This window comes from Nesoenas mayeri (assembly GCF_963082525.1).
Source record: "Nesoenas mayeri genome assembly, chromosome: 3".
Classification (NCBI taxonomy): Eukaryota; Metazoa; Chordata; class Aves; order Columbiformes; family Columbidae; genus Nesoenas; species Nesoenas mayeri.
This window is the reverse complement of record NC_137544.1, coordinates 60,555,579-60,581,398: the sequence shown is the minus strand read 5'-3', so window position 1 is coordinate 60,581,398 and position 25,820 is coordinate 60,555,579. Positions and strand designations below refer to the sequence as shown.

The following is a 25,820-nucleotide window of genomic DNA, read 5'->3' as shown; positions in this document are numbered from 1 at the left end:
TTATTCTCTCTCATTTGACCCGCTCCAGTGTCAGGTAAGAATCGGTCTATGACCTTAGGAGTTATCACTCTTTTTCAGAGAAATCCTGAATTGTGTTAAAGAATTGTTGAAATCTGTCTTGTTTTGTCAGGAACAAAATCAATAGCACCTAATAAAAAATAAATGGTGTAATTTAGAGAACAAAACTGGCATTGTTTTTATTTGATAAAGGACAAACTTATCAATAAAATTAACGTGCCCAGAGCAGAATTCCTTACATCTGTCCAGTAAGAAAAAAAATCACAGGGCCACAAAGAGCAGATCCACCCATCTTCCCCCCACCAGGTCATTTGTTCTGCCCTCTCCTTCATGTGTGTCACTCTTCCAGGGCCCCAAATTCAAGTGCATTCACTGCAGATTCATTGCACTGTTTAGCCCTGCGTTTCTGATGCTGTCACTGCTTCTTTCCCTGTAAGAACAGTGACAAACTAAAATTTGGTGGAGGGTCTGGCTTCCATCTCCTCAGGGATGTAGGTATAGGAGAGGGATATGAACTGAAATGTTTTGTTCTTCTGCAAACTCTCACATTTTCTCCATCTGTCCTGATCTGTAACTCTCATATTTTCCCCATCCATCCAATCCCAATGGCATGTACCTCTTAAAGCAGTGTTTTCATGCTCTCAGCTCTTATACAGTCAGCTCTTATACAGTCTCTCTCCTATTCAAATACAATGCTCAGCGTTAAAGTGTGACTGGCTTTCCTAGTCTCCACATATAATAAAAACGAACCTGGCTCGACAGCAGTAATGATAGCAACTCCTTTTCAGATTTATGGCTTTATTAGTCAAAATTCCCTTACTGCAAAGAAATCTCCTTCTGGTTTTACATGTATAACAAATATCCACACCAGAGTGCATGAGCAGGAGATTTCGGCACTGGCTGCCTGGCAGCGTGAGGGCTCTCACTCCTGCGTCCACGCTGAGCACAGCCCGGCTCTGCAGGATGCTGGTACCCAGCCCTGGCCCAGCTCCACAAGAAGCTGGTACGCAGCCACAGCTGAGCTATGTAAGGGAGCTGGGAAGCAGGGAGCTGGTGCCGAAACATGCACAAAGGTAGCAAGAAGCAATCTGGACATACAAGATCCCGCTGGTCCACCCCCTCCTAGAAAAAAGAAAAATTATAACAATAAGGCAGAAGCTTCTATGGCAAGTCCTCTGCCATTGGCAGCCGTTTTCAGGCTGAACACAGGAAACGAGATCTGGGATATACAGCAGGAATAAGGGCAGAGAAAGGAGGGCATGTGCACACTCATCAGTTCCCGACAGGCACGAGGTTGAAGTGAAAAGCTTCCGGCTGACCTCCAACAAGCTACTGAAGCATGAATATAGCAGCTAATAGAGAGGCAGAGTTGATTGCCTGCCCTGCTCTTAAAGGCTTCATGTTAAAAAGTAAAACAACCAAACAAACAACAAAACAGAAGAAACCTCAAAGCAGTACGTGAATTATACAAGACACAGACAGAGTGGACAAGGAGACAGGAATCGGTGGTGTTAGACCCTAACCACAACAAGCAGCAAAATATTCAGCTGTTAATTTAGAGCCTGGAGCTGAAGAGCTTGCACCTTTCTGCCTACTGAAGCGTTTGCCTGCAGCAAACAGACATAATCGAATTACAGAAGGCTGTTAAGCACTGGCAATAAACTATCCCTGGACATACACAGGGCTGTGGAGTGTTGCTTAATAAACTGTAAAATTTCTCTCAATCTCACCTGTTCTTTTTTGTAGGTTGCTGTTCATTTTCCTTCTGGAAGCGATGGTAAATGCAGGAGCAGTTCGACAGTGATATATGCACATTTTTGACTTATCTTTAGAAATTTTAACTGCCCCTGCCTCCAAATAACCTGGCCTCTCTTAAATTTCTTTGAGAAAACAATATACTATAGAAAAGACAGCCAGTCTGGCTTTCATTTTCCTGTTGCAGGTGTATTTGTGTGCGTGTGTGTGAATGCGTATGTGTATACAGTAGTGCTAGAGCAGGTGTTACTCGATGATGTGTTGACACTAAAATTAATGTTTATTCTCAAAGCAGTCATTGTGCATCAGGTTCATTCATTATCCTGGAACAAGTACAGTTTCTTTTTGTAAACGGTCCTTCAGGCACGTTTGTGTGGAGCTCTAAGATGAATTCTGCAATAATCACCAGCCTGTGTCTGGCACAGCCCAGATTCAGCCACAGGCACACTACATACCTTTTATCCAAGGCACACAGGTAAAAATTAATGCTTAAGTCAACTCCTAGGGTTGCCATGTGAAATAGCTGGTAATACAAACACTTAACATTGTAAAATAAAATCAAAATTAAGTCCTTTAATAATGCAATGATTTTATAATATAACTATTAATAACAAGCATCATCTTATTTTTATTTATGCTAAAGTTACAGCAGTTATACTAGTGACACTATATCGCCTTAAATATGTAACCGAAGAAATCACTGCTAAGAACCACATAAACTTCAGACCATACAGAGGACTCAGCCACTTCAGATTCCTGTGTTCCTTTTATCTGCCCTCAGTCCCTCTGTCCACGATAGTATTTATAGTGTGCGGTCACATGTTGAGGAAACTTGGATGGTAAAAAGGCACAAGAATAACTATAAATGAACGAAAAATGAGCACCCTGGAGTGGCAACAATAAGAAAACCAGAAGGCTTTTGGAAAGCAGCGCGTTTTATTCCCACATCTCATTCTGCAGTCTTCCGCTGATGTTATAAAAATACCTCAGCACGAGGCAGTATTTTTATTTTATTGTGTGACAGTCCCTGTTACTGAAAAAGTGGTTTGCATTTGCCAATTCCCATTTTAGTTCAGGGAATTTACAGGTATAAACAGAATACAATATAATCACATTTCACCTATACATGCAAACGTACAACAGTCAAAACTCTTCAAATTTCTGCAAGTTTCTGTTAACACTTCAACAACAGTAAGCAGCAAAACACTGAACTCTCCCAGGGAAAAGTCCTGCAACAGGATTGCAGGGGAGAGCTTCCTAAAGCAGGTGCCAAACATGGAGCGTGCACTATGGAATCTAAGGCTCACATCCAGGTGGTAGAAAGATCCACATTTCTTGTGGACAGAAAACACTGAGCACAGTGATGACAGATCAGAAGTGTGGGCTTCTCTTCAGCCATCTGCACAATTACAATACAGTTCAATATCATAATGAGTTCAGTAATATAGCAATTGTAAGTCATAGGCACAAACTTCTTCACTCTGGGATGCACTTGAAAAATTAATAAAACCCCTATTATATTAGCCTATAAACAATAAATAGTGTTTTTACTGAAAAAGATACCATATGGAGCCTGAAGAGAAAGTAAACATAATTTGGCATACAGCCAGTATCTCTCGACTCTTAAACACAAGCTATACATAAGGTGTGATGTACAGGTCTCCATGCCCCATCTCTCAGCTCAGCAGTTACAGGCTTTTAGCCTGAATGTCTTTATAGTCGTCTCTTTCAAAATTCGTGGGTGATGCCAGGTCACCCGACTTCTGCACTCACTCGAAAGCCAGACTGTTGCACCCCATGTTTCTGCCTGCATTTATTGACAAGAATCTAAAGCTCCCCCAGAGATCAGTTTTGCAAATATTCCCTGCTGGGTAAATGGCTCATTTCGAATTTCAGCGCTGAACACGCTGTGAGGCTTAATGCTGCCTGCTTGGCTGGAGAAGGCATTGGGCTAGGCACTGCTTAATCAGGGCTGTGGGAATAAATGATTTTCAGTTCAGTGGCTTAATAAATAATAACAACAACAATAACAATAACAATAACAATAACAATAATAGCTACAACAAACTTGGTTCATTTTTTCAGGAGATAATAACAACTTGTTTCAGTCTGTGGTGAAGATGGACAGAACGACAGGGCACCCTTTTGGGATGAAGAAGACTCAGAGTCAAATCTCCTCTCTGCTTGGTTCTGAGCAAAGGTTCCACCCAAGGACTCTGCCTCCCAAAAGGGTAACCCCAGTTTAAGACATACTCAAATGCTTATTTCTCCAGTGCGTGTGGTACAAAATACTGGCATGCTGAGCAGAGGCCGTGCCAGAGCACACCGCAGCTCCTGCCCGCCCGCCTGCACTTTCTTCCACTGGACACCACAGCACAGGGACAGTGCAGGCTGATACACACAAAGCCGCATCCCAACATGCAGTCAGGATACACCAAACTGTCCTGCAAAAGCAATCCTGGCAACCCCAGCAGAGGTGGTGCCCCCAGTACTCCTATCAACCTGTATTTCTGAGAGAGGAAGATGGAGAGGACACGTAAGTTCCAGGCCAGGCTCTGATTCACCCGAGTTTAGGGTACGAGGGGATAGCACAAGGCACACTGCACTGTCTCCCTATTTTTTTTATAGCCCTCCCAGATCAAATTGATATATCAACATCTCCAATTAATTTTATTTGGGTCAAAATAATATTTCCAATATTACATGTAGTTAAAGGTCATAAAAGAACACCATTCCTTTGCTGACCACAGCTTCTCAAAAGTTCAGATCAGGTTCTGCTCTCATGTACACCACCTCAAGACAAAAATATTTCTGTTGAAGACACAAACCACTCAATGTAAACCAGGTCCAAGGCCCAGCCTGGCAACAGAATCAGGGAGAGTTTCAATTCTTTAGTTAAGAGGGTGATTTTACACCAATATAATTGAAGTGGCACAACCTCTAGCTCTGTTGCAATTGCATTGACACAGAGGAGCACACAAAAGTACAGTTAATAGGAGCTTATATATTGCAGAAATGTATTTATATTGAGTACTTATAATTGGATGGATACAGATACGGAAGCACACTGACAGAGCCTCCGAACGATCTTAAAATCACAAGGCTCCAGATGCAAGCTAAGCTACAGTCCACTGCTGTGTCATTGGCACTGCCGACTAACTTAATGGTACTGGTGTTCCCCATGGCCCAGGCTGCTGGGCAAGCGCCCTGTCACTTGCCGTTACCCATCTCTCTCTATATCCACAGCAGAGGACTCAGCATCTCTACCCATGGCGGGTCTAAGCTGATGTACTGAAAGCAGCTGAGAGCAAGCCCAAAGCATGAGTGAACTCTGACTTTCCGCTTTTTGACAATGAGGTAAAGTTATTCTACATGATTTGGATTTGTCGGCATTGACGTGGAAATGTATGCTCTGCCCTTCCCCCTGTACAGAGAACCAGGTGTCTGTCCTCAAGTAACAGGTTTTCAAACCTGCTTTTTAAGGGTTTGGTACCTCTTCATTTTCTATCAAATAATCCTTCTTTATATAATTAGCACCCCTCACCAACCTCCATACTCCAAGATAGGCATCCTTCAGTGAGCTCCTGTTCACTTCTTGTGTGCTGGTGCCTTTTCCACAGGTCGCTGATCCCTTGGCAGGTTTCTCAGTGCTGTCCTTCTCTTCCTCTCTGCTCCGGCTGTCCTGTGTGGTCGGTCCTTCCACTGCTGGTTCCTCAGCCCCTTTCTCATGGGAAACTGTCTCCATTGCAAACAGTGCTTGGTCCCCAGCCTGCCTCTTCCCCTCCTCTTCTCTAGTGTCTTTCTCCAGGTCCTCATAATTGCTCTGCTGCCTCGTCTCAATGTACTTGGCCACACAGTAAATGATAGACCCCAACGTGTTGACCACAACACCGGCTATAAATAACTTTGTGGGCTCCACATCATTGAATGCCACCATGCCCACTGTGATGGTTGCTATGCTCTTCACCACCCCTACGAAGCTGGTGGTCACAGCTGAGTTAATGTAAGTGCAGTGAAGGGTGGTAAAGTTCATGGCACAGCTAATCAGGACACATGCAATAAAGATGCATACCATAGCAGGGTCCTTCCAGCCCGGGAATGACCAGACATTGATGGAATCCATGCTGGCAAAGGAGCAGATGATGAGAAAAGGGGTGGCTGAAACAGCGATGGCGTACTGAGCTGTCAGTGGTCCGTATTCACTATCTATACTGGTCTTCTGTATGAGCACCAGGTAGGCAGCGTGTATCAGCACAGCCAGCACACCTGTCACATAGCCCATAGCATCCCCAGTCAGGTCACCAGCTCCTGTCAGAAAGTCACAGAAAGAAACAAGCATGGTTTTTGCACATGAGGCAGAAAGAGAGCAGTGTTTTGGGACAGGGGGATATATAAGAAACAGGCACCAGTGCCCCTTCCATAACTTCTAAGACTTGTCATGTTTTTCCCAAGGCTAGACAAACTTAACCTCCCAACAGATATATATATATATATATATTTTTGGTGCATGTGCACTGCAAACCTAATGAACGTCACCCACCCTCCCCCTGAATCCTGCAGCCAAAATCAGATTGCATTCTCCCTTTTGTGAAGACACTATGGGAGATTTGCAGGTGGAATCTCACATACACACAGCAATGCTGGGCATCCTCTTGTCAGTGTGTGCACAGATCAGCTCTGGCTGGTCACACTGCCTGCCCTCCAGCTTCCTTGACCCTCCTTCTGCCTTCCTGCTCACCCCAGCAAGGCCAAGCTGTGTGGGGCTCTAACAGTGTGCCCCCAGTCAGGCTTCTTTGCAGATTAAGCTACTTGTCATATGTGTGTGCTCTGTTCCTTGGGGCAGCCCCTAACCCAAGAGTGTTGCCAGGGCATGCAGAGTCAGCTTTGTCTCCCACCCCACCTACACATCAGCGGGAAATCAACACAAGGCGGCCCCTGGTCCCACAAGGTTGCAAGTGACCACAAGGGTTGCACCTACTCCTGTAAGACTGCACTTAAGCCCACAGCGCTGCAGTTGCCCCCAGAAGATTACATCTGCCTCTGTAAGATTGCACCCACCCCCTGTAAGACCGTATCTCCCTCTATAGGGTTGCACCTTCACTAACAGGGTCGCAGTAAGGTTGCACCTACTCCCATAGGTTTACACCGAACCCCTAAACGGCTGCACGGACGCCCAAAAGGATGCACCTATCTCCGTAAGATTGCACTGAGCCCTGCAAGATTGTTTCTGTCACAGCGCAAGTTTGCACCTGCCCCCGTAAGGCTGCGTCTACCGCAGTGGGGCAGACGCTGCTCCCCCGGGGTTGCACGCCCCCCATACCGTCGCAACTCCGTCCCGTCCCGAAGCGCAGCCAGCGCGGCAGCGGCGGCCGGTGCCGAGGCGGCGCCGCCGTCGGGGGGCCCCGCAGCCGCCCGCCCGCCCCGTCCCGCCGCGTCTCGTCCCGCCGGCGCGGTGGCTTTCGCACTCACCGGCCAGCGCCGCGCCGCAGGTGGTGATGAGGACGGCGACAAGGACGCCGGGCGAGGGCATGCCGTCGCGGAGCACCAGGGCACCGGTGAGGAGGGTGACGAGGGGCAAGCAGCGCTTGAAGACGACATACATGGGGAGGCTGAGGCCGCGCAGCGACCAGAGGGTGAGGGTGGACTGCAGCGTGGCCAGGGCGGCCACGGCGGCGAAGGGGCGCGCCAGGCGGAGCCCGAAGGGCGGCAGCGCTGCCAACCCCCGCCGCCGCAGCGCCTCCAGCCCCAGCGCCGCGGCCGCGCTGCTCAGGCACTGCAGTAGTGTCAGGAAGGCGAAGTGGTAGCGGGCCAGCAGGAACTTCAGGAGGATGTTCAGCGAGCCCGAGCACAGCCCGTGCGCCACCGCCACCGCGACGCCCCGCGCCCGGCCCCGCCACCGGCCCATCCTCCCCGCGCACGGCCCCGCCGCCGGGGCCCGCGGCACTGCCGCCCGCCCGGCCACCCGCCGCGGCGGCGGCGGGGGGAGACGAGGACGGGCGGAGGCAGGGGGCGGGCGGAGGGAGGACGCGCTCCCAGCAGGGCGGCCGCTGTCCCCAACGTGTTCTCCCCGCGCCGCCCCCGACGTGTGCCCCCTCCTCCCCGCACCCCCGCCCCTCCTGTCCCCTCCCCGCCGCCGCCCCCGGTGTGTCCCCCCGCCATCTCCAATGTGTCTCCGCAGCCGCCTTCGGTGTCCCCCGAGCTTCGCCCCGCGGTCTCCCCCGGGGCACGCCCTGGCTCAGCGGGGGTGGGAAAGCCCCCCCGCGCCGGCCGCAAGCCCTCCCAAGCCAGTCCGGGCGCAGGAGGGGCGGGTGGTGGCAGCGCGCACGGCTGCGCTCCCAGCCAGGGATATGAGCGTGGGGCGCCCGCAACATCGCGGCGGAGCGCGACTGACCCGAAAATAGCGTGGGAGACCGGCAGGAGACCCCACGTTTGCCAGAACTGGGAGGTCAGTGCGAGCCGCGCCCCCACGCGTGCTTGAGCAGGGCAGCATCGCTTTTCTCTCCCCAAAAGCGCATGTCCCCCCAGGAAGGAGCACCCATCGAGCCTACCGGCACATCCCGCCTGCAGCCCCGCGCTGCAGCTTCCTCGCTTTGGGGTCCCGGCCCTCCGGCTGGCCAAAGGGAGCCGCTTCTCGGGCGGTGAACGGCAAAGAGACGCGAGCCGCTGCTAAGGAAGCAGGGAGAAACTGCTTCTGTCAGGGAGACTTTTCCTTGAAAAGTCACTGAAAATTGCTAACCACACAGAGCCTTCGAAGGTGATGTTTTAAAGCCTGGTAAAGTTTATTTAAACTAATCCCTTGTCTTGATTTGCCAGATTAAGATTTTAACAGGAGACTGCAATAGATCACCTCGACTCTACAGAAAAGCAAAAGCAGTTTTCTCGGACATCCAGTCCTCTACCCGTCTCCTGCAGTGACAGGCAACATCAGGGAATTAAAACTATACTTGTTTTACAAACTGCCTTATAATCTTGAGCCTTCTTTTAACATCATATGCGTTAGGTCTCTGTCATTAGCAGTAAGACTGCCTTTCACCCATCAATATGAGATTAGCAAAGTTAGTCTTTATTTTAAAGCCTCCCCCTCCACAAGAATGGTATTAGAAAGAACCAGCTTGGGGGAAGATGGCACACTTGACACCCAAAGCTTGTTTTTCAAAGACTTACCGTATTAATAAAAAGAGTGGACCACATCCTGACAAGGTTTGCCAGTTCTGTTGGGCTTCCACGGAATTTAGCACAAGTGCAGCATTGCATTTCAGCAGTAGCAAAAAGGCACAACTGTTTTCTGTGAGATTTATGTGGAAAAAATGTTACATTTCAGTCTTAGTTCAGTTCAAAGACCTCACTAGACACACCCAGCTGGAAACTCTTGCAATAGCTTGGCTTTTGGGTGAGACCTGCAGCAATCACAGAAAAGGGCTGTTGATGCCAACAGCTCTCCACAACAGTAGGGCAGGCGTTAGGACTGCCAGGAAAGCAAGCGTGCATGGAATGACCATGCTAGAATGGAGGAGTGGCAGGAAAAACACTCTGGACCTGCAGTGTTGGGCTCTTTATCCAAACCAAGAGAAGCTGTGTGTGCCCAGGCTTATTGCTGGGTGCACTAAGGGGCTCTTGGTGGTCACAGGGACCAGTTACACCAAAGAGGATGTGTTATAAATTTCACGGGTTACAACTAGCAGTAGAGCTGGTACAGGCAGAGAAAGGAGGCAGGACAAGGTTTATAAAATGAAATGGGATGTACAGATGAAGGCATGAGTGTTTGAAGATGGAAATTGGTAATGAGGGAAAGGCAACCAAAGGTACTGTTGAAACTAAACAACGGAGGTAAACCACAAGAGAAACAATATTCTCTAAGCAAAAACTAAAGGAACTTATTTTTTTCAGCCTTTGGCATAAACAGCTGGATGGAGACAGAAGCGGTTTGGAAATCTAACCTGCAGTCTGCTTCCAGAAGCTGGGTCTGAGTGCGAGTCCACCTTGCACTTCAGTGCCATAAGCCTGCTTGTGCGGGGCCCAGCGGCCACTGCTGGCTCTGCCCGTGCTTGGTGCAGACACAGCAGTGCTGTCTTCTGCTTTTTGACGTGTTCCTGGATAAATATTCTTTCTCACCAGAGGCTGTCTCCAGCTTGCGTGCCTTTTATTTTTCAGTCTTCCATTTACTCATATTTCGTCAAGCTACTGTTCTCACTCACTCACTCTTGCCTGGCATTTTCTCACCTTCCTTTCCCCATTCCTATCACAAAGCCTGACATCAATGCAAGGACAAGACTAACATTGTAAGGACCACTGTAATACTCACCCAACCCAAACCTGCAGCCTCTCTTTTCATCCTTCTCCTCCATCTTTACAGAACCTATGGGATGATTCTCCTGATACCTGTCATTTAAAATTGGCTTTTTCCCTTTTGACTTTAGGTGTTCCCTGATTATAAAAGAGTTTATGAAACAGTTTACTTTCCATTTTGTTCTCTCTCTGGTTCTTACCAAAGTAGTCATATTTTCATCTTATTTTTACATGCAAATCTTTATTTTTTATATTTGAGTACTTACATTTCTATTGATTAAAAACTGCACTGATTGAAATATCCAAACACTGGGGAAAAAAAACAAACAACCAACCAAACAAAAGAAAACAAAGAAACCCACAACCACCAGGACTGTGTCTATGCCTCCTTTTAAAAGGTGAAAGTAATACCTATCTGAATTTCTCAGGTTACCTCAGTCATAAAAGCCATGGATGCAATCAAGATACTTGGATGTTTATGCTTTGCTAACTCAGGGTGATAAGAAAGCATGCACTGAAACATGCACAGAAGTTTTCAGGGAAAATGACACATCAGTTGTGGTCACCTCCCTTGTGTCATGGGACGCTCCACCTCGGGGGCTTTCACCCACTTCAGCAGCTGCACTGCAGCATAAAATGTAAACTTACAGTTAAGTGGCCTGAAATAATAGGCATATGAAGGTTGAAACTCTCATTTAAACTTACTGGAGATGAAATCTGGCTTCAAAACCCACTGAAGAACAGTGCCAATGCATTTACACCAGCCTCCATTTGGACTCATCTCAAGCTCACACAGAACACCATTTAAAGGAACGTGTGCATCACTGGGACAGTGTTTGCACGTGGGAGAAAAAAAATCCACTTCTGCCAAATAGGTGCAGATGGAAAAAAAAGCTAATCGTGCTTTCTGGAAATACTGTAGTAATTGTGACTCCACCTAAGCATAAACTTTGGAAGAGACAATTTTGTCCCCCCACCAGTGAAATTATCACTGAAAAAGTGAGTCTCTGACATTGCAGAGGACCAGGCTGCAACTCTGCACTGGAGGCAAAATAGTTCTCTGATTGAAACAGAAAAGGATAAACAGAAGGATAAACATTTAAACAGACTATTTCAGTTGGAAGGGACCTACAATGATCATCCAGTCCCACTTCCTGACCAATTCAGGGATGACCAGAGGGTACAGCATGTTATTAAGAGCATTGTTCAAATGCCTCTTAAACACTGTCAGGCTTGGGGCATTGACCACATCTTTAGGAAGCCTGTTCCAGTATTTGACCACCCTCTCGGTAAATAAATGCTTCCTAATGTCCAGTGCAGCTTTGAGCCATTCCCACCCATCCTGTCACTGGATTCTGGGGAGATCGCTCCCCTCTCAGTCTCCTTTTCTCCAGACTAGACAAGCCCAAAGTCCTTAGCCACTCCCCACAGACATGACTTCCAGCCATGTCACCAGCTTTGTTACCCTCCTCTGGAAGGACCTTCACGTCCTTCTTGAACTCTGGTGCTCAGAACTGCACACAGTACTCAAGATGAGGCCACACCAATGCTGAATTGGGGGAACTCCAGCGTCCATGTACCATATGCCATCTCTCAGAACTCACCCGTGTTGCAAGGCCAGCTTCTCTTGCAACATCTCTCATGGCGTTCCTGATTTTAGTCCAGCCTATACACAGCAAGGGGGGGGTGAAAGTGCTGTCCCTTCCCAAACCACCTGTTTCTCAACATGGATTCAGGCCACAGCCAGCACTAGTCTCCCACTGCCTCTTCATACTCAGAAGGGATGAGTTCTCCTGCACTTCACTGGGAAGGAATTGGATAAAGCAACCGAGAGAGAGAGACATCATTTGAGGGAACGCTGCAGTGATGGTACTTCCCTTACACCAGCTGTTCTTGTGTCCAGAGGCAGCAGTGGGTCCTCAGTCTGTAAGTTGACTCTGTTACAAAACTATGACCTAGTAGTGGGGCACAGATCATAGTAATCCAAAACTTTGTGGTTCTGTAGAGCAACGAGATTATGATGATGCCTCAACTCTAATTCTTTGATGCAAATTGTGCTGAGTTCTGCCTTTCATCTAGGTACAATGACATGGGTGAGAGAAAAAAAAAAATGTAGAGCAAATTGGTGCCAATTTCCTTAGGGCATCATTTTTTAAAAACGGTTTATTGGATGAAAATGGTAAAGATTATATCTATATATAATGTTTAATGGACAGTTTGCTTTAATTAGGGTCTAATGCAACCATGAGGTATACAGGGGAAGTGTTCTGCAGAATTGTATCCATTCCCTAGCAAATGACCCTGAGCACATTCACAACTGAGCAGTACTGAAAGGCTTAGTACACCCATGCCTACACAGCAAAATTTGAGACCAGCATTGTACTTGGCTAGAAGAAAGAGTACACTTCATCACTGGCATGTAGTCTGCACAACCACACAAAAAGAATAATTTCAAATAGCTTTCCTTTATCAATATGCAGACCTGATGTGACATACAGCTAGGTGAAGCTGCATGTAAGCATGGTCTCTAAAAGCAGAGAGGAAAAATGCAACTGTCATCCAGCATCCACACAAGACACAGACCATGAGTACAATATGCTCCACTTACAAAATACTCTCAGTATCTTTCACTGCCTTTACTTTTTGATCAACGTTTCTTAATTGGGGAAGTGAATAAAAGAGTGTAGCCAAGACACTGTGTGCAATTAATTTAATAGCATTGTAGAACAGCAAATCCACTCCTTTAGAACATGATTAATCAATATGTTTCTCGAACCAAGGAGAAACCTATGGGCTCCCATAAAGCTAAATCTTCCACAGGAGCAAGTTTAAAAGTAGAACACATTACATTTTTAAGACTGTTGTTGTTAAAAGTCTGTCTCAATAAACAAAAAGAAAAAGATCACAAGTTAGTATTGTGGTCATAAAATAAAAAGTAGTTCTTTAAAACAATTACAGCAAACATTCCCTGAGAATTAAGAATCAGCAACAACTATTGCCAGATTGTTTTTTCTGTTACAATGCAGAAATGTTACAGCACATTCTCTCCATTCAAAGATCACAAAGGAAGATTAAAGGCCAGAGTTTTTATTTACTATGTACATCTTCTAGATGTGCTCATTTTTCGAGAGAATTAAAGCCAGACACAGCAACCCTCAGCACTGAAGCTAACCAGGACATACGGGGAGAACAGGCAGTTAAGAAAAGGTTTAATTCATGTGTTGAGTGTATGTGTTCAGAATTCCTTTTTTTTCCCATGTGAGGTTTTCTAAATGTGCCCTTCCAACTGATAGGCTATGGCAGCATTTTGGAACATACCATTTCCTTCCTCCCAGAAATACATACATAAAGTACATACCCACCACCAAAATGTTCCACTCCCTCAGACAAGTAACTTGTAGTCTAAGCAGAAAAGGGAGATAAAGCAGAAGAGTGGAGTAACTATTCAAGTTGAAAAAATCAATTTTAACGCCTAAAATTAGATGTTATGGCTTATAGTATTGCTGAAAGCTGTATGCAGAAAATCAACTTTTGGTTATCAATTCAGCTCAAGAAGATGGCATTCTGGGGTCACTTTGCACTGACCCAGAAAACTATACGATCCTATCAGGATCCAAATTCTCACGTTGTAGAAGCGGGTTTCTTTCTATCTTGCCCTACCACCAAATTGATATATGTGTATCTCCCTGTGGCTACCCACTAGTTCCCTGGCTCTTTCTCAAAGACAGCACAATCATTCTTCCCTTGCAATCTGCAGATCTTAGCTCTGCTGAATTCTCTCTTTCATTTCTTCAAAGCATCCAGCAGATCTGGCAATGTCTGCTATTGCTTGATATATGAGTGGTGCAACCCAGAAGTGTACAGCATTCATTAACAAGAGACAATGAAAACTTGTCCAAGGATCTGCAAAGACCTGGCCTGCAAAGAGTCACAGGCATGTTGAGCATATTCTTTTAAGTATAATAGCTTGGCCATACTGGATCTGCTATGTTTATGTCACACAGCTAACTTGCATGTTCACCTGGTCCGGACATCAGCTCACACTTTGGCCAGGCTGTCAGAGGTCCAGAAACACTGAATATACAGCAACACTCCTCTTCTATCTCTTCAAAAAATTTTCTAAGTGAAAACAGAAGACAAGTCTAATAGAAGAGATGGTTGTTCTATCTCTAAATCTTGAAGATTGTGATCCAATTAGTGTTGTATATGTTTCATTTTTTTCCTAAGGGTCTTCTCTATCATCAGAGTATCTTTCTGCATGACTTCATCGACTGTTTTACTCAAGGAGATACAACAGAAAAAATTCATGAAAATAATCTTTATCATATTTGTGAAGTGGCAATTAAAAAGGTCAAATGAATCAGCTGGCAATAAACTATGACATTTACTGTCTATCAAGAGTATTCATCATATTGCACAAGAAATTAATGCAACATGAGTCACAGCAAAACATATAAATATTAATGCATCCAAGTGATACAAACCTCAGTTGACATTATAGTACTTTACAGTGAAAAGCCACTCGTTTCTTTTCTACAGTGACATTATCTCCAAATACACAACCAGTTACTTTTATTCTTTATAAGGACCAAGAAGATTCAGGCCTCTGCTCTCATATTTACCAGACAGATCACAAAATTGCATTGGCGATTTTACTCTAAAGACACCAGCTTATATCTGCTACAGCCACTCTTTGGCCATTCAGTAGCTGTTGAATGTTTTGCTGGCTCAAGTACTACCTGTCCAGTAAACCCAGCCCTAATATCTCCACATTGTTAAAGTGCACAACACTCCATTCAAGAGAGTTTTACTTAAAAAGAGACACTAAGATTAGTGACACACTTGACACTTCAGAGCAAGTCTGGGTGTGGGGGAAGAGAGAAAGGTTCCTGGTGTGTCAGATCTTCTTCACTTTTTCTCTAGACAGGAACTGCCAGACATGACGGAGTATAGATCTTGACTAGTTCATCCCAAGCACAATCCACCACCTACAAAACAAACAAAATCTATTTAGATCCTTCGTAAGTGTCATTTTTACAAAAAACAGAAGGAACTTAAAATAAATTAATGCATGTTGTAGAGTTAATGCTCATTGGTACTCTGATTTACAATGCCTCAAAATTATGTAATAATGCAGTTGGTTTTGTTTTTCAAAACTTCCTCATAATTTTGCTGAGATGCATGAAAATTAACCATCTCCTATTTTTCAAACTCCTCGTGAGGAAAGCAGGGAAAACTCTGTGTTTCAACTGATTGTTCCAAATAGGCTAAAGAATGTAACTGAGAATGAACCGAAGGACACACAAAAGTCCAGATCTTGTGGTGTTTCTTCTCTTTACAGAGTCTCGGGACCCTTTTACCATGATATCTAAACACTTCATGACCAAATCAGAACAACTTTCTTATACTTGCAGGTATAGCAAGTTGTGAGAGACGTTTTCCTAATGGACAGCTGAAGAATGGGAAAACAAAGAAATTGACCAATATGACGCAGGAAGTTTCTTGAAGAATTAATCCAGAACTTCAGTCTCACACTAATAAGCAGTGATATCAGTCTTTTGTTGTGAAAATAAGTGTCTGTTTGCCGAGCACTGAGAATTGGAGGTGGTGCTGTTGCTTCAAGCACTACCTACATACCACTAGCCTGATGAGAAGTGATGCCCTTGTGCCCCTGTCATCTTATAAACCACAGCAAGTGATTCTAATAGGATTGAAACTTTTCCAAATTACAAGTCCCAAGATCTTGAACCTAAAAAAATCACAAAACCAAAAGGTTAACCTAATTCTATACCATTAAACGGTTTTAATAAAAAGATTCCAGAAGAAGACTAGAAGAAGACTAGAGAATGCTTTAGGTTTGAAAATTACTCGATAATGCACTTTACAGTCTGTAACAAAGTGAAAGGGTTAACCACACTGTCCATTACTCAAGTAGATGAACTGTAATATATATTCACAAAATATAGTAGGAGACAAGAACTAAGTCAAGGGAAGAAGAGTAGAGCTAAAGAGAAAAAGCTGATGAGCCCCACAAATACATGCCAGATAATCTGGCTGAATCTATCTTGCATTATCTCTACAATGTCCTTTCCAGTTGGGATCACAAAGGATACAGTATTGGATCCTCTGCACAAGCAGCTTCCTTCTGCTGCAGACTGCAATTCCTGTTCTCTTCTAGAGCCAGAATGAACAGCTGCACACTAAAAATTTGGAAATCCAACTTCAATATTTGATTTCAGACTATAATTAGCCCATTTTCTGTTTACTATACTGCACTATTATTCATCTTTATTGCTTCCTTAGCTGGTTCTACTTAGTTATTTGGAGTGCTTGCCATATACATCTAAATGGATCAAAAAAAATCTCTTGACAACGTGTCTGTCTATTCATACAACATAATAGAGCTTTGTATATTATAATGTTCTACTGCATTGCAGTCCCCCAGATCATACCAAAAAGAAAATTTGAGTTCTCCATTAAATGCCATGTAGAAACTGGCAATCACATAAAACACAGGTTTGGGTATTTTTTATATTCTACACAGCTCTGGATCAATATCTGTATTTCTATAGGCAACAATTCCTACTTTCATAAAGAAACAGAGATAACATTTGGAAAATATCCCATGGGAATTCCCACCTGTTATCAATGTAATTAGCATCCTTGAGGTAGCCTCTGAACAAATACAGTTACACAACCATTTAATCTAGCAACAGTAAAAATAAACAGGAGATATTAAAAGGAAGTTTGAAAAGGATCACTAGTGGTAATTTGCCCAACTCATTGACTTAATGATAGCACATGAAAGATGAAAACATAACCAGCAAACAAAAGGAAAACAAAAGCTACTGCAAATAACAGCGTATCAAGTTCTCTTGTGCAGCAGGAAGTCTATAATGGAATACTGATAGCAGAAACCTTGATGAAAATACACATGCAAAGAACAGCAAACAGATACATATGGGAAACTGGGACACTGCAGCATGGAACAGCATTACAAAATGCAACAGCATTTCCCTTTCTCCATAATTCTTTCTCCAAAATACAGCCAAGACTGTAAGAGAAAGGGGACAACTGTAAGCTAACAGTATGACAGCCGGCATTGACTGATGGACAGCTGCTCCATGCCCCTTTGCAGTATCTCATAGATTATTGCTGCCTCAAACACAAATGACTAAAATGAACCCCAGGATAAAGAGAAGTGCCTGTTCATGCAGCTACTGCTTCAGTTTCCAAAATGTCTTCTCCTTTTATTTTGCCTTCTTCTTATGACCCATCTTATACAATGCTCTGATGACCATTGTCTGCCTTATCCCAGAGGAGTGGAACATAGGATATTGAATGTAAGTGCTTTAAAAGTATTTAAAAATGTCAGTTCTCATGTGACACATGAAGATTTTAAATACATGCTTTAAAGCACTTCAGCCAACTTTTTAATAAAATAAATGCTACTTATTTTAAATATTAAAATAGCAGCAGAAATTTCATTGGGATGAGTGCTGATCCAGCACACCACAGCAAATAAATATGGCATTTAAAAAGTTCCTAGAGTTTATATTTTCGTCAATGAGATGATGTAACTAACAGGCAGAGAAAATCCTTCTGCGATAGCATGAAAGACAAAGGAAAATTTAAAACAGACTCACACATTATTTAAATACATGATAAAAGTCCTTGCCATTAGGAACACGAAGATATGAAGGTTTGTCTTTCTGTGAAAATGTCACCTGTCCTGGGGACAAATTTTACTCCCAGATTGAAACAAATCTCACTGATTTCACTATTTAGAGGGTGGATGATCTACATTTTTGTTTGTTTGTTTTTAAGCTGACATGCAAACAGAGTAGAAGACAGTTTACTTCAATTGCAAAGAACTGTCTAAATTACAATATCCTCATACTAGTGAATATTTTGTACACTCATATGCCATGCAATTTGCATTATCATTTATGAATACTAAATTGCTCTTGTAACTATGGAATAAAAATCTACTATAGTAAATTTTAACTATCAGAAATTGCAGGGAAAAGCAGAATAACTAGAGCTTAATTGTAAAACAATAATATTCTACCTTACACTGACTAGTAAATTACATCAAGAAATAATGCAAATAGAAAAAGCATTCTAAACCTGGTAATTTTAACTAAAGCTATATGGGACAAAGGCAGTCTAACAAAATGACATTTACTGCTTGTCTCTAATGCTTTTATTTCAGTAGCAAAGTTGCAGTACCAGTATATATGCGAGGGGTACTGCACTGTTATTACTGCAGAATAATCACCATGCCAAGTCATCTGCCAGTAGAGATTTAAGCAAGTCTATCTGAAGCACATAAAATGGGGATCACTGTATTTCCCTCCAAGTAAAGCCAAAAAGCAAGCAAACAGAAAACTGCAGTCATCAGAGGAAGCTGATTGCTTGATTAGAAAATCATAGTTTAACCCAAATGAAACAGCTATCCTGTATTTTATCAAAGTGCTTATCCTTTTCCCATAGTATAACAATGTCTCCCACCAGCTGATTTAATATTGACAACCATTCATTTATCAAAGCCATTTCCATTTCCTCACTAACCGATTTGCCCCTCTGACAGGCCCACTGTTCCTTATTCATCACAATCATCCTCCTCTGCAATAGACTTAGACCTTTTCCAGCACCCCAGGCAAATCCATTCAGGCGACTGCAATTACCTGAATGACATTCTGCCTCTCTACTGTTCAGAAGAAGTAAGAAAACAAGAGAAATCTCCCAAGTTAGTAGCTAACTTTTTTTCAATATTTGAAGGCATAATAAATCCCCAAGATGTAACTAAGATTAAATACATTCAAAAGAACAACTAAAAACTTTGAGTTCAGTAACACCTTTATGAAGGGGTTTAATCAAAGAACGTACAGCAATTTTAGATTAGTCTTTTTGGAAGTATCTTGGTGCCATTCGGCTTCCAGAGTGCTTATAATCAATTATAGGATAATAAACAAAAGTGTCTGAGACTGACCTATATCTCTTCTCAGCTTTTCTCCATCCCACCCTGTTTTCAAATAAAACTTGTAAGATCTGTATTTTTTTTTTCTGTAGAAGAGACAGCAGAAAAAGTGTTCAGTTCTCTGCTTTCACTAATGCTGTGTTTCCTTTCCCCTTTTAGTTTCTTATCTTCTGTGTCTTTTCATACAGAATTTAATTGTCTATATCGTTATTACAGATTTTTGAAGGGTCCTGAGCATCCTCTGTAAACAGGTAGGATGGAGATTAAGCAGAGATAAAGCAAGCTTCTAGGTTTGCTGCTCATCAAATTACTTTTGCAGGTGATCATTGAAACAGGTTGATTAAGTGCATAATGGATCACATATGAATTTAAATGCATTCAATGCCTATTTTGTCCTAGAAAATCCAAACCACTAGTGCGGCCTTTTGTTTGGTCAACAGTTGCTGGGGTGAACTGCACATGATGTTTACCTTTACCCTCGAGTGAAAGTGACGGAAGTTTGTAAATTAAAACTTTTTATTTTCAATGTTCACTAACCCTGAGCATTTTTAAATTTACTTTTGAGAAAACACATATTGAATTATTATTTCCAGTAAAGACAGAACTAAAAAAACCCTGGACCAGAAGTTCTTTTAATGATCTAGGTTCAAAATACAGTCACACTATGTATTTCTAGATGCAAGTCTCCTGAGAGTGCATTTCCTCAGTAAAATGTAAAGGAAACTGAAATGAGTTGCATGTTAGAGAGAAATCCTTGGAATCTCCACAGAATTTGTAGCAATTCCTCTGTACTCTACAGACAAGGGGAAAGACATTTCCCCATTCTTTCAAGAACTGTTTTTAATCAGTGAAGTCAATCATAAGTTCTGTAGAATATACACTGCAACTGCAGAACGCCCTTCTGTGGTGATACTGACCTTGGCGACCCCAAATGCAGCCAATTTACATACAATGAAACTGTGTTACCTAATGACCCATCCAATCCTCAAACTCAGAGTTAAGCTAAGTTTCTCCCTTTTGGGATATAATCACAGATAATTGTAAGACAAACCATGTTTTCAGTAACAGCTGCAAAATCCTATCGTCTTCCATTGAGTTTCACTAGTGCAATTCCCTAGGACTTCTCAAACAGATTTATTGATCACGCAGAAAAGAAACAAAATCTGATTGTGCTGAATGAAAGACGAGGCTCACAGAAGTAGAAAGCATTTGTAAGGCACTGAATCAAATACAATGCACAAGCAACACAATTATTAAGAAACTGCTGCCTTCTATCTCTTCCTAGTACTTCAGAATCAAAAATCAAAGTGCATTTTCCTTTCCATACACTGACACTGCAGCTATTACAGAACTGTGATGCCTGACAGCAACCTTTCCAAGCATCTTAAGATGAGACTTTTGCTGATAGTGGCAAAGAGTGACCATTACTCATGAATGGCTAGCTTTGACTTATGCAGTGAAAATTTAATTTTAACAATTTGGAAAAAACATACAATAAGCATCAGTAAGAAATGTCACCTCCCTCTCCCTGCTCCAACTCTGTAAGGTAGTTCAAATTTATTTAACATTTACAGCTGGTTAAATCTGATATTTTCATGCAAAAATCCACTCTGAAATTAAGTAAAAGAACAGATGCTATAGGATCTTTTCATCTCAAAGGATCAATAACTGCATAACTTTAGTAGCATCCTGGAGAAGGACCATAAGGAGAAGATTAAAATGAAGTAAAGATAGTGATATAATTATAGCAGTGTGATAGCCACAACAGCTGGGTGGAAGATAACAGTTCATTGGCAATTAAGTGTAAAAGATAAGAGCAAGCGATCACAAGAAAAAAGCAGAGAAAGTCTCTGTTTTTCTGCACATTTCCACAAGATGTAACTCTACTTTTAAATGAAACAGTCAACATTTCTGGGCCTGTCTGAGCACAATTAATTTAAATGAACAGTAAAATACAGAGCAAAACAGCCTCACTAAAGACATCTTCTGCATTTATACTTGGCTGTGCTGGTGAAGCCAACTCCAGCAGCCCTCTCCTGCCCGTTCTGCTTGCTGTGGTGACACAGCTAATGCAGCACATCGCACAAGCTGCACAGAGAAAACAGGCAGCAGAACAAACCTGTACACCAAAACCTGACAGATGATCAAACATTTCCCCATAAAACCGTAAGAATGGAGGATTAGATTTCAGTTACCTTCAGAGGATACAGCTCAAGTGTATATAGTTTGGCTATGGCCTTCCTCCAACTAATAAGAAATTACAGCTTTTAAAATTTTAGTGATACTGATGCCATAAAAATAGTCATTATATCATCAGTAGAGCACTGTTTCATGCGACCGACAAGCCAATGCTACAAAGTAGGCATCTCTGCTGAGTTCTAACTGCCTCTGACCGGGTGAAAGGAAGGAGCAGGTTGTGGTACAGCACAACATGCTGGTGATGCCCTGCAGCTTTAGGGAGAAGCTGGATCACAAGGACACTGTAACATGGAGCACAAGCCCAGTTTCTTGGGTACTGCACTGGTATTATCACTGTCTTGATATTATTTAGTATCATGTGTGTGTGTTGCCATAACGCCCATCACCATCTCCAAATGCAAAACAGAAGAATTGTGTCCAGGCCCTTTCTTGCATCAATACATCCTAGATCTCCAGGTGCTTGGAAGAATGAAGGGAAATCAGATTTATGTTAGCTAATCTACTCTGAGGGAATATTTACACAAAGAGGTACAGCCACACAGGGGGCTAAGAGGAAACATGTTTGCCTCTCAAACCATGTTGACACAAACCGTTATGCAGATGGCTGGCTGCCCATTTGTGGTATAATTACCACCCAAACACATACAACCAGAGGAAAAGAAAATAATGAGTGATCACTATTTGTGTTGTACATAAGTTATTCTAAAACCCAGGCTTAGCACACATTCTGATAACAGATGAGTTTGGACTAGAGAACAAACATTTGGCTAATCCTCATTTGGTGTAGAACAATTTTAATTTCTAAAGGGACTACACCTCAGTATTGTATATTGTTGAAGTTCTGTTCTGATTTGGCACATCTCTGATGTTGAATGTGCCCTTCAAGTATAAAGCATTCTAAGCCACTACACGACTTGACAACATTTCAACTGAAAATCACATATCCTTGCAATTTAGGAATGTCATTGTTCATAGTGTAAAAGTACAGAGAAATAGTGGGAATAAGAGGAATCTTTCTAAATACTTAATCCCGTTGCCAGCAGCAAGACAGAAAACCTGGCTCAACGGAAAGCATTAATTTATACTTTCCACTGGCTGCTTTGCAGAATTCAGAATAGACATAAAGTGCAGGTTGAGAAAGGTTTTCAGACAGAATTCAGAGCTTGTTTTTCTTACATTTGTGTTAAGCAATATTATAACTACAACAGAAAGGGCTAAAGTATTTTTTGTCCACGATTTAAAGAAATCTATGGTACACGTGTATTTTCTGTTTTTTATATACCTATTGAAATAATTTCAAAATCAAGACAAGAAGTACTGACTGTTCACAGTATCTGTACTTTTTATCTGTGTCATTGATGGATTGCCTAAAAGACATTTAAAATTAATTCATGACTGCTGTATCACATTCAACCCACATCAGAAGAAAAAGGCTGCTTTTAAAAGCTGCACAAATAACGCCAAAAGAAGTTAGGCTCATGCTTACGTGCTATAGGTAAGCACAGCAAAATCCCAGTAGGAGCTAGGCTTAAAGGAGTATTATATTTTAATTTGGCAGAACATTCACAGATCACATACAGGGAAAGGAGAGAAATAAGAAATATGGTGATCTACAGAGTACAATTCCAATACATGGCCTAGCATTATCAGCCCCTAGCAAGGAGTAGTATATAGCTGATTATAATTTTCATATTCTCTATATATACCCTACAACTATCTAGTACATATAGAAAGGAGCAAGGTTTAATTGTTTTCCTTATCCCAAACTTTGGAAAGAACTACCATGTCTGGCTTAAAAAACTGCATACTCTTAATACTGCTGACAAGGTAAATGGATTTGTTCAGTTCTTAATACTGTACACCCTTTCTGATTTAACAGATTTTTGGTGCTTAGGGTCTTGTCACTGTTCTTGTGCCTGGCAAAGCTGCTATGGCTGAAAGTTGGAAGTATTTTCTCCTAGACAACCTACCTTGCAAGTTCTCACATCAGCACTTGCAGTTTAACAGAGAAATATCCTGAATAACATGAGAACCATTTCTGCTAATGCTTTGCACTGTAAAAGGCACATTTTTCTATGCACCTGAAAGTTTGTTAGTTGCCTGAAATGGCTATGAACCTGACCACCAATATTATGGTGGGAAGAAAAACAAGCCAAACAGCAGTGATTTTATTAAAATGCAAAGCTTTCAACAAACAGTTTATATAGAGTCAGATACCCCCCCAACAGATATCAGAATCTTAATTAAGGACAAAGGAGTTTTCTGTTTCATCTAGCTAATACTTACCTTGACAACTGAGACCCGTTCCTTATGATCAGATCTCTCTCCCACATGTTGCCTCTCCTTAGGAGGACACTGTACAAGAACCAGCCTGCCTGCACGTACCTACTCTCTGCCTGTGCGTTCTGTTCAAAGCTCGATCGGTTCCACAGGAATGTCTTGTAATTCCTCCATCAGACACTTAATCACAGTATCTGTTTTGAACACTTTCTCAAAGTAGAGACTGTTTTATCATGACATGTAAAATATCCTTCAAAAATGCTGAAGTTCATTTGGCACAGCCAAGGAAAACACCTTCTGGCTAGACAACAAAAATATCATTAAGAACGAAAGCAAAGGTTACTGACCAGAATGGTACTTAATTTGACTAGAAATGAATAGCTTGTCCATTATGAATAAAATACCCTGTATCCATGGAGGAGAGATGCAGTTCAAATCTCAAGTCATAACTCCTTATAAAGCACAGAGTGAAAATCACAAATCATATTAAGTTGGTGCAAAAGGAATTGCAGTTTTTGCATTTTTGAAATTTGCTGTTTGATACTGGAATGCATTCTTATAATAAATAAATGTGGTTATGTTATACATAATTTTAATGCATTTTTCTCGTCTTTTTTTTTTTTTGCTACTGACTTATTACTTGCTGTTTATTTCATATTTATTTTAGACTATGGAAATTATGTTAGATAAAAAGCAAATTTGAGCAATTTTCTTATTCGAGTTCAAAATGGTTCGTAAAGTAGCAGAGACAACTCGCAACATCAACCACATATTTGGCCCAGGAACTGCTAATGAACATACAGAGCAGTGGTGGTTCCAGAAGTTCCGCAGAGGAGACAAGCCTTGAAGATAAGAAGCGTAGTGGCCACCCATCCAAAGTTGACAACGACCAATAGAGAGAAACCATCAAAGCTGATCCTCTTAAAACTACATCAGAAGTTGCCGAAGAACTCAATGTCGACCAGTGTACAATCATTCAGCATTTGAAGCAAATTGGAAAGGTGAAAAAGCTCGATATGTGGGCGCCTCATGAGCTGACTGAAAATAAAAAAATATCATCCTTTTGAAGTGTCATCTTCTCTACTTCTATGCAAGAACAATGAACCATTTCTTGATTGGACTGTGACATGCAACAAGAAGCAGATTTTATACAACTGGTGATGACCAGCGCAACGGTTGGACCGAGAAGAACGTGCAAAGCACTTCCTAGAGCCAAACCTGCACCAAGAAAAGGTCATGGTCACTGTTTGGTGGTCTGCTGCCAGTCTGATCCACTATAGCTTTCTGAATCCCGGCAAGACCATGACATCTGAGAAGGATGCTCAGCAAATCGATGACATGCACTGAAAACTGCAACACCTGCAGCCAGCATTGGTCAAAAAAAAGGGCACACTTCTTCTCCATGACAACACCCAACCACACGTCATACAACCAACACTTCAAAAGTTGAACCATTTGGGCTACGAAGTTTTGCCTCCTCGGCCACATTCACCTGACCTCTTGCCAACCAACCGCCACTTCTTCAAGTATCTCAAAAACTTTTTGCAGGGAAAATGCTTCCACAACCAGCAGGATACAGAAAATGCTTTCCAAGAGTTCATTGAATCTTGAAGCCTGGATTTTTATGCTACAGGAATAAACAAACTTATTTCTCGTAAAAAAAAAAAATGCCAAATGATTGTAATGGTTCCTATTTTGATTAATAAAGATGTGTTTGAACCTAGTTATAATGATTTAAAATTCATGATCCAAAACTGCAGTTACTTTTGTATCAACATAATACAAATGCATGAAAAACAACAATGAATGAGGCTCATTATCAGGTCTTGATAAAGAGCAGACACAAAGGCAACCTACATATTTGGAACAAAAGCATAAAACTGAAGCACATAATCTTCGTTGGATAGATGTAGAAGCCAGGGAAAGGCTGCAAGTGCTCATACTGGAAGCAACAATTCTGTGTTAATTCTTTATCTTCTAGTTATACTTTAATTCAATCACAGGTTTTTAAACTTCTTTCAAAAACCAGAATGTTTACAGTTTGCATTGCTGTGACATCCAGCCTTCACAATACATTAAATCAACTCAATAGGAAAAAAACATAGGTATATTAAAGCTGCTGTAGATGCCAAACTTCTGTCTGGAAGGCAGTGTATATGGATAAGTATTCATATTTACACATTTTGTGCATTAAGTCCAACTGGACTTGTAGAATTTTTGTGTGGAAAAAAAAAATACCTGGATGCACGAATGTCCTTATGTAGATGGGTATGCACACGATCATTCTCCTGTTTCCAAC

At 42.3% G+C, this 25,820-nt stretch overlaps 2 protein-coding genes across 7 annotated transcripts in view; both read right to left on the bottom strand.

Annotated features, from left to right (window-relative positions):
- Positions 1 to 5,251: 5,251 nt before the first annotated feature.
- Positions 5,252 to 7,678, bottom strand: SLC35D3 (solute carrier family 35 member D3; the record flags this gene model as incomplete). Its single annotated transcript, XM_080342771.1, has 2 exons — positions 5,252 to 6,081; positions 7,243 to 7,678. 2 exons carry the CDS (start codon positions 7,676 to 7,678, stop codon positions 5,252 to 5,254), a joined length of 1,266 nt encoding a protein of 421 aa, XP_080198897.1.
- Positions 7,679 to 12,754: 5,076 nt separating this feature from the next.
- PEX7 (peroxisomal biogenesis factor 7) overlaps positions 12,755 to 25,820 on the bottom strand; it is a 46,283-nt gene continuing 33,217 nt past the window's right edge. For 2 of the 6 annotated variants that reach the window (XM_080341987.1, XM_080341989.1), the window contains one exon: positions 12,755 to 15,047. In XM_080341987.1, coding sequence (XP_080198113.1) covers positions 14,979 to 15,047 — 69 coding nt within the window. In that variant the 3' untranslated portion in view covers positions 12,755 to 14,978. Of the gene's footprint in view, positions 15,048 to 23,527; positions 24,560 to 25,820 lie in introns of all 6 variants that reach the window. The other 4 variants (XR_013921980.1, XR_013921981.1, XR_013921978.1 and 1 more) reach the window with 3 other exon arrangements.